At 41.4% G+C, this 9,893-nt stretch overlaps 1 protein-coding gene across 1 annotated transcript in view; it reads right to left on the bottom strand.

Moving 5' to 3' along the window:
• Nucleotides 1-2,219: 2,219 nt before the first annotated feature.
• Nucleotides 2,220-9,893, bottom strand: part of LOC145416768 (transmembrane protease serine 11B-like protein) — a 38,447-nt gene continuing 30,773 nt past the window's right edge. Inside the window, exons 11-12 of the mRNA XM_080285690.1 lie at nt 6,872-7,034; nt 2,220-2,438 (exon numbers count right to left, since the gene is read on the bottom strand). Of these exons, the coding sequence (XP_080141816.1) occupies nt 2,236-2,438; nt 6,872-7,034 (366 nt within the window). The 3' untranslated portion in view covers nt 2,220-2,235. The remainder of the gene's footprint in view (nt 2,439-6,871; nt 7,035-9,893) is intronic.

Here is a 9,893-nt window from a genome sequence, read left to right as displayed (position 1 = left end):
CACGATCTTTTGCATGCAGGAACTTTTATATAAGGATTACTAAACTGCATTTTTTTTTAAGTTCCTGGAAGCATCACTGCACAGATGATAATCTGAGTAGATAAGATTCATGTAGACAGCAACTTCAAAGTAGATAATCTAATTCTCAAACCTTGACTTTTTGGATGGTTCAGATTTTGTAACTGTCTCTTTAACATGCAATGTGGTCTGAAAAATAAAAAACTGTATATTAATGGTAAGAACTCTTACCTACACCTTGCATTTTAAAAAGATATGTGGTTATTAACATGTCTCATAAAGTAAAACATTTTAGGAAGTCAGTGAATGTACAGCGAGGTTGGATGGTGAGGAATTGGAAAATGTGAGTACGTTTAAGTACTTGGGTGGTGTGATGAGTAAGGATGGAGGTTTGGAGGGTGAAGTGCTTGAAGGGGTACAGCAGGGAAGAAAGGTTGCTGGTTCTTTGAAAGCAGTGATAAGAAACAGGGAAGTGAGCATGGAAGTGAAAAAGTTACTACATGACAGTATTGTGATACCAACTCTAACGTATGGAAGTGAAGCTTGGACGTTGTTGGAAGGACACAAGTCAAGAGTGAGAGCAGTGGAAATGAGTTATTTAAGAAAGGAGCCTGTGGAGTCACATGGAGAGACAGGCTGACGAATGAGGATATAAAGGAGCGTTGTGGTGTGGATGTGAATGTGATAGTAAGCATTATGAGGAACACACTGAGGTGGTTTGGCCATGTGGAGAGGATGGAGGGTGAAAGACTGACGAAGAGAGTGTATGTGAGTGAGGTGGAGGGGGGAAGAGGGAGGGGGAGGCCGAGGATGAGATGGAGGGATGGGGTGGAGAGGTATATGAGAGAATGGGGTGTGAGCTGGGAGCAGGGCAGTGAAATGGCGGGGGACAGGGCGACTTAGAGGCAATTTGTTTGTGGCCACCCCAAACGGGATTGAGGCATCTGGCAATAGATAGATAGATAGAAAAAAAAAATACATCAGTACAATAAATATATCGTTTATACTGCTTCTCATTTATTCAAGTAAAGTAACACTGCACACATAGCAATTGCTCAACTGCAATGGTCTCTGCAATGTAGGTGAGCCAAAGGTGGTTTTCTTTTATATTAGCTATGTTGTTTCATCATCATCATCCATCATCCAATCCAACACTGGCCCAAGAGGAGTGTAGGAGCCCAGGGCTAGGCACCTGGTCCCGACATTTAAGATGAGAGTGACCAGCCTCACTCATCCCTGAGTGGCATTACATGAGCAATCAACCCCAACCATCCCTTGGATATAAACCTTCACCGGCTCAATCTGATTGGAGCACAATAATTACCCACTAAACCACCAGGCACCAAAATTTGGTTATATGGTTACCACCCAGCATAGTAAATGGTTTCCTGGTGTACAGGAAACCATTTGACTTGTCACTCAGTGTAGAGTCACCTACGGGATTAAGGAAGAGGAAAGAATGAAGGAAAGAAAGACAGAAGAGGGGGTGTAAAGTCACCCGTAGGCAGAAGGACAAGGAAAGAATGAAGGAAAGAAAGACAGAAGAGAATGGAAGGAAAGAAGGATGGAGAGGAAAAGGCAGACACCCGAGAGCAGCACTACATCGAGTGAGTGGATGGTGAGCGTCCCCAGGTTTTTAAATGCACACAGTGCGGGATGCAGCCATTGTTGTCATTAACCCAGTCTGTCTGGCTGAGCAGACCCATCAACTGCAGGCAGGCAACTGCCCCTGCAGAGCCATCCCAGGCAGAGAATGGATGTACCCTTGTGTTAGACAGCAAATTGCCACAGCAAGACAGAGGGAAAAATCTGAAGGTTGCTTCTTGGATGGATGTTGCATTTGCATCTCTCCACCCAGTTAACAGCAGCACCGTAGTAAGCTCCATTTCACTCTGTTATTTAGTTATACGGTTACTATCCAGCACTGAAATTGGTTTCCTGGTTTGCAGGAAGCCATTAGGCTTGTCACTCAGTGTAAGGGCACCAAATGAGTACAGAAGAATAAGAAAAAGTGACAGGAAAGATGGAAGTAGGAAATGAGAAGGACTGACACGGGATAAGAATGATTAAAATGAAAGAAGTAGGCAGTACTACATAAAGTGAGTGGATGATGGTCACCATCACCTACCCGTGAGGTATGCATAAAATCACTCTTTGAACTTCTTTAAACGTCCATCCTTTAATTTGGCTCCCAGCCCATCTGGCTCTCCTATACTTCTAGTTACAGCGGTCATCAAAGACACAGCGCCTGATCCACTCGGTATCTTCAGCAACATGATTGTACACAGAGTGGGACTGCTGGCATGACGTACTGTTGGAGAGATGAGACAGAACCCCCACCAGCTCCCACACCTCCTCCACCCCTGTCCCCACCTCCACCAGGAAGGGGCCACCAGAGGATCCCGGTATCATGGTCAGTCCTGAATAAGAAAAGGGAAAAAAAATAAGCAAATCTGATACAGAAATATCCGGAAAAGTATTCATCTGTACTGTAAAGCAAAGATGGCAGCCTTGCAATCACCTGGCACCAATCAGGGTAACAGTCCTTGGTTTCAAGGAAGTGGATAAAGACTTTTGATCATGTAAAACCACCGTGAGCACTGGGCAGTCAACTACCCTTAAATGTTCTCAACTAAGGTAGTTCTTCCTCAGATCCCTACACCTTGAACAAGGTTACATTTTATACACTGATTTCAGTAATGACAGACTACATTAGTCAGCTTACAGGAAATCTCTATCATAAACTGCCTTGAGACAATCTTCATTACCATCTTTAGTAATGATATCTTGTATACTGTATTTTGTTCTTGTCATTTCAAAATGATTTTATTCTGATTCTCATCATCAAATGGAGTGAAAAGATCCTGTGTCAGATTGTCTGTTTGGGGGGATCTGCATTTAAAAAAAAAAAAATAAAAAAAAAAAATAAAAAAAAAAAAAAGCATCTCCATGACAGTGTGTTACAGAAACTACAATTTGCTTGAATGACTTAAAGCAAAATTTTTAAAATAAGAAAGTCAATAAGAAAGATAAAATTCATGCCAGCCACTTAATCTTAAGAACAGGAAAAAAAAAAAGTTATTAAACCTACCTTATTGTGACAACACAAATTTCATATACCTATATACTGTATATATATGAAGTCCCTATGGTGCAGTGGTAGAGTGTGCGTTTTCATATGTGGAAGAACAAGGGTTTGCGCCTCATCAGGGTAATAAACTTTGGGAGTATTTACCCGGCTGTGTACTGCTTTGGCGGAAAGAAGAGGTGCTGAGGTTGAACCAGTGTCTCGTACTATAGAGTATGCTTGCACCCAGTCAGCTTACACAAGCCTATTACACTTGGTTCACAGACTACACACATATTCAAAGCCACTCCAATATTAAAATCACATTTACAAGCACTTCTCACCCTACACACAATTTCTAGCAGACAGCCTAACCCACTTGGTAAGAGATACATAGATTGTATTGTCCCCACTTCGGTCAGGATAGGCCGGTCCTGCAGTGGACACTCAAATGGTTGATGATGATGATGATATATATATATATATATATACATATACAGTACTCTCTCCAAGATGCGACGTAACAGAACCAAAGGCATGTCTGGGACTTGGGAAAATGCCCCCTGGACAGGTACTTATGGACCCTAACCCAAGCTAACTTTGAAAACCACCTACATAACTCCCCACTGAACATGCACGGCACCTATTTAAGACCCTATTCACACAAATCAGGAACAGAAAGCATGAAATAAATGAAAAGGAATCAGAGAATGAGGAATTAGAAGTGAGTATGGAAAATACTCAGTGTACAGGGTACTTAAAGTACCCTGTAACAGTGTAGCAGTGTACAGGGTACTTACAACATGTCCGTGGCCGTCATGAAGATTAACCTGCCTCCTCTAAGGCTCTGACGATGGTGAAAGTGCTCTTGAAGCACATACAGTAATGCAGTGTTGTGCTGCACTTAATCCTTTGGACTGTGAATTATAATTGTTTAACACTGTACATTCTGTTCTTACTTGTGCCATGCCAGTTGCAACAGGCCAGTTTGCATTCTGCACTTAATCCTTTGCACTCTGAAGTCTGATTTCTTAACACTGCACAACACTGTAAATTCCCATGTGGTCTAGTGGCGAGGGATTGCAGTTCATTCACTGTTTATTTACAAAGACAAGCACGGGGGGCAACCATGGCGACAAGCATATAGTCATGACTGTAGTTAGGCGGGAACTGGGGAGGGGAGAATGCAGGGGAGCTCTATTATGCGCAAAAACACAGCCGTTTGTCACCACGTGGCAAATTTAAAGTAGGGATTAACACCGATTTGTGTGTGTGTGTGTGTGTGTGTGTCTAAGGACACAAGTCCAAAATGTCCGGGGCTTGGGCATCCGGGTCTTAAAGGGATTACTGTATATATATATATATATATATATATATATATATATATATATATATATATTATATATATATATATATATATATATATATATATATATATATATATATATATACATATATATATATATATATATATATATATATATTAGATGATGACACACACATCATCTAATAATCCTGTGTTGCCGCATGAGCAGTGTAGAAGCCTGCGGCTAGGCAAGCTGGTCCTGACATATAAGATGAGAGTGACCAGCCTCACTCATCCGTGAGTGGCATTAAGTGAGCAATAAACCCCAATCACCCCTTGGATATAAACCTGCACAGACTCAATCCGACTGGAGCGCCTTAATTACCTACTAAACCACCAGGCACAATAATCTGGTTATACGGTTACCACCCAGCAATGTAAATGGTTTCCTGATGAACTGAAATCATTTGGCTTGTCACTCAGTGTAGAGTCACCTGCAGACAGATGGATGAGGAAAGAATGGCGAAAAGAAAGACAGAAGAGGAAGGAAGCAAAGAAGAGAGGAAGAGGCAGTCACCCGAGAGCAGCACTATATCGACTGAGTGGACAGTGAGTGCCCCCACCTACCACAATATTATATATATATAGGTATACCCCGTGATACGATACCCCTAGATGCAATAACCTGGCTCAGCGATGGGGGCAGAAATACTACCATACCCCACTTAACAATGGCCAAACCCCAGTTTAATGATGGGTTTTTAATTTTTCTTATAGATTCCAAAGATATTTTTGACTTAAATTTTGTGTTTAGGTTGATTTATAAACTGTTTTTAGACTTAGAGTAATGTGTTTTAGTCATAGGTGGGGTGAACATTGTCATTTTGGGGTACAGTTTACTAAGGTTGATTTTTTCCAGACTTATTGTATATTTGATGATTTTCAGATTTTATTTTTGGGTTTAGGTAAGTTATAAACTGCTTTAGGTTTAGTTTAGCTTGTTTTGAAACTATCTGGGGGTTTAGGTTGGCTAGAAACTTGTTTCTGAACTCATATGGGTGGTTTAGGACTTTGTTGAGGGAGGAAACCCAACGCTCAAAAATGCATCTCTATACTTTACATGTTAAATCTACCCCGAGATACGATACCCCGCCTAGCAATGGGTTTTTACTTAACCAATTGCATTGTTAAACTGGGGTATACCTGTATACTGTATATACAGTATGTACTGTATACATATATACATAGTAAAACCTCAATATAAAAGACTTCAATAAACCAGAATTCACTCTTATTGGAATCGAGGAGCTACCGGACTAAATTCTTATATATCGGAAAAAGTCCAATAAAGCTAGAAGCAGTCCAGACTGCCTGACCACTTCAGCCAAGTTCACCAAAAAACAAAAGACTTTTTTATCAGTGTTCAGTACAATATTATCACATATATTATACAATTTGATTATTGTAGTGAATGTATAATACAGTACAGTACAGTACTGCAGTGGTAGTGAAAACAGTTTAAAACTGTTGATACGATCCGGACTTAAGTCTGATATCGGAAAAAGTCCACGTTAACAAGGGGAAGTCCAGATGTCGCTTTTATTGGAATTTCTTTTTTTTCGGAATGGCTTTAGCCCCACTTATTCCATTACAGTGAGGTTTTACTGTTTATATGTGTGTATGTATGCATGTATCTATCTATCTATCTATCTATAGCCCGACACCCTAATCCCACAAAGGGTGGCGACAGACAAAACACCTTCAAGTTGCTCTGTCACCCACCATTTGACTGCCCTCCCCCAAGCTCATTCCCCCCTCCCTCATATACCTCTCAACTCCATCCCTCCACTTCATCCTCAGTCTCCCCCTCCCTCTCCCTCCCTCCACTTCATCTACATACACCCTCTTAGTCTTTCATTCTCCAATCTCTCCACATTTCCAAACCACCTCAGTGTATTTCTCCTAATTTTCTCAATCACATCCACATCCACCACACACACACACATACACACACACACACATATATATATATATATATATATATATATATATATATATATATATATATAGTAGAACAAAGTGTGTTGCACTGACCTAAAAGAGAGAGAGAGAGAGAGAGAGAATGTGTGTGTGTGTAATTCACCGGATCGGTCAGGATCACCTGATGGTCGTTGTCGTCAGCTTTTACCCTCCCGGAAGGGAGCTGAGAGCTCATATAGTCCGATCTATGGGCAAGGCTGTGAGCTTCACACACACCCACACCTGTCCCCTTGCTCGAGGGGGACAGTAACCACCCACTTCGTCAGTGAAACTTTTCGCAACCTGAGCGAGGCGCGAACTCCCATCTACCAGATGGCAAGCGAGAATGTTACCACTGCACCAGTGTGTGTGTGTGTGTGTGTGTGTGTGTGTGTTTACTGTACACAAATACTACATGACTTATTTGCAAATTTTCATTTAAACTGCCAGCCTGAAGATACCTGTATGCTCGGCACAGAACTGGAAAGGCAGTACCACCAAACGGTCCAAACACCCCACGCCACTCCTCGTGTTCACCGTCCGACAGGAGGAATCACGCTTGGCTTCCGTTGCTGTCCATACTGGTCCTCCATCAAAGGTGGTTGTACTCTGCAGCCCAAACACCTGTGGCAGAGACACACGGCGTCATGGGATGATGATGTGGCCAAGAATTTGGCTGCCTGCCATGATGATGTGACTGAGAATGAGGTTGCCTGCCATGATGATGTGGCTAAGAATGAGGTTGCCTGCCATGATGATGTGGCTGAGAGATGAGGTTGCCTGCCATGATGATGTGGCTGAGAGATAAGGCTAAGTGGCATGATGATGTGACTCAGAGATCAGGCTCTATCCTTACTCCTACTCCTTCTTTCCTTTCTATTTCTCCTCTCCTTCACAATCTCTCCTCTCCTCCCCTCCATCCTCAAAGTCCTCCCATGCCAAGCACGCTTCTTTTTCCCTACATTTCCTCCCCTCCTCCATCTCCTTTTCCCTTCCTCTTCCTCTCCTGGTCCTCTTTGCCTCTCTGTTTCCTTTTCTCCCCTCTCTTCCCTTCCCAGGCTATTCTACCATTATGCCTCCCCTACTCTTCCATCTACCTCTCCTCAATCTCCCTTCTTTTCCCTCCTGCTCCTCCTTACTTTTTCCTCCTACTCCCTGGTGATTCTTCCTTTCCTTTCTCCCCCCTACTCCTTCCCCTCCTCAAGGTGAGCATCAGATCTAAAAATACTCACATCTATCCAGTGCTACATTTGATGGGTTGTTGTCATTGTTGTGCAACCCTTGTCTATCTGACTGAGCAGACCCATGAACCACAGGCGAGCAAGTGCCCTTGTGGGGACATTCCATGCAGTACCGTAAAACACTCTAGCTTTGGACATTTTTTATGTGTTTTAATGAATAACTCTATGTAAAATGGTGCAATTTTATCCCTGTTGGTGTCATGAGGTAGCCAGGGACAGTACCTACTGAATCTATATCATAAAAAAAAATGAACCACGCTAAACTCGTTTTTTTTTTTTCCCCCTCCCAAGTGTCCGAAGTTAGGAACAAATTTCCTTACTTCAGACAGCTCTTCTAAACTTCGGACATCCAAGTATTTGCCCTTTAAACATGAGAATGGTTAATAGCACCTGTCTCTGGACACACTGGACTTACTTCGAACACTTTAAAGTTTATAAAAAAATGTCAAAAATAATACTGGGCACTCGTGGCCCAAGTTATACGTATATAAAGGGAAATATTCAAACATATCTTCTTTTTTGAGCTCATAATTTGAAATCACATTAAGATGCATCATATCACATTGTAGTGAGGTAATCTGGCCATAAATATAACTAAGAACTCTTCAGAAACTTTTTCAGACGAAAAAATTATATAAAATGCATTGCATATTTTCCAAACTGTAAGGGGAACTGATCTCTTTTTCCTAAACAAAACTTCACTTAATTATCAAGTAGCTACCTCACTGACTCAACAAATGCATACTGAAATAACATAACGTTAAACACTTCTTACTGGTTCCAATGACACCCACTAAGACGCACACAAATCAATAAACACACGCACACACAGGCACATGTTATGAAGGCACCATGGAATGTATTAATGAGCTACACACTTTAGTCTTATACACACACACACACACACACACACACACACACACACACACACACATACAGTGGTAACGTTCCCGCTTGCCAACTGGTGGACGGGAGTTCACGCCTCGCTCAGGTTGCAAAAAGTTTCACTGACGAAGTGGGTGGTTACTGTTCCCCTTGAGCAAGGGGATGTGTGTGTGTGTGTGTGTGTGTGTGTGTGAAGGTCACAGCCTTGCCCTTAGATCGGACTATATGAGCTCTCAGCTCCCTTCCGGGAGGGTAAAAGCTAACCATCACGACCATCAAGTGATCCTGACCGACCCGGTGAATTACACACACACACACACACACACACACACACACACACACACACACAGAAACAAACATCCCAAATAGGCCTGTGGTTGTAAACACACACACACACTTCCCTAAGAGGCCTGTGCTTGTAAAACACAAACACACACACACACACACACACAAACACACCTATTGTCTGTATTTTTCCAGTAATTTGTCTGTCCGAATTTAGGATTTTTTTTTTTGAAAAATAGATATTCATTAAAACAGTCATAGCAAGATGATGCATGTATATATTTTAAAATAGTTTACTGCCCAGTACTTAAAACGCTTTTCCACATATAATCGTACTAATTACGTTCTTACAATTGAAACTGTTTGTTCTGTGTGAACAAAGTTTTGCAGGGTTAAAAAATGTCGATTTTTTTACCATTTGATTCATAAATTTTTTTCACCCACACATATTCAAGTTAGTTTAATAGGACTTATACATAATAATCTTTAAAGATTACCCTACCTACCAATATCAATATTTTTTGCAAATATCGCACTCTCTTCCAATAAACTTCAATTCTTACATTTTTTCACAAAACGTCCGAAGTTTGGGCACTATCCAAAATTACAGTGTTTTACGGTAAGTCAATATTCTCATGTGGATGACAGCACCTCACAAGAGTGAGGTGCAGAGATTAGTGTGGTATGGTTCCTGGGTGGATGCCACATTTGTGTCTCTCCATCTAGTTAACAAGGGAACCACTGTTGGCTCCATGTTATGGAAAATAACAATATTCCACAGATTTCAGTAACCGATTCTCAAGGCTATAGGAATTATCATGTGTTTTCTGAAGTTTTGTGCCTATAGCAAAATTCTATACAGTACAGTACTCTTTTCAACTTGACTTGGCCCAGATTTTTATCTTTTTGCAGCATATTTCACTTAGTTCAGTGGCAGAAAAAGACAATACTACCGCTCTACATCCTTTCCACAGTACCTCTTTGTGACCAGCATCGTATTCTAGTGTTAATCTATTGTTACAATGCAGCACTGCGGATGGACACATGGCAATTTCAGGCCAAGTCAGAGTGA

This window comes from Coenobita brevimanus, chromosome 107, assembly GCF_032717465.1.
Source record: "Coenobita brevimanus isolate Jiangsu-jjx chromosome 107, ASM3271746v2, whole genome shotgun sequence".
Classification (NCBI taxonomy): Eukaryota; Metazoa; Arthropoda; class Malacostraca; order Decapoda; family Coenobitidae; genus Coenobita; species Coenobita brevimanus.
The sequence above is the reverse complement of the archived record's forward strand: the minus strand, read 5'-3'. Positions and strand labels throughout refer to the sequence as shown.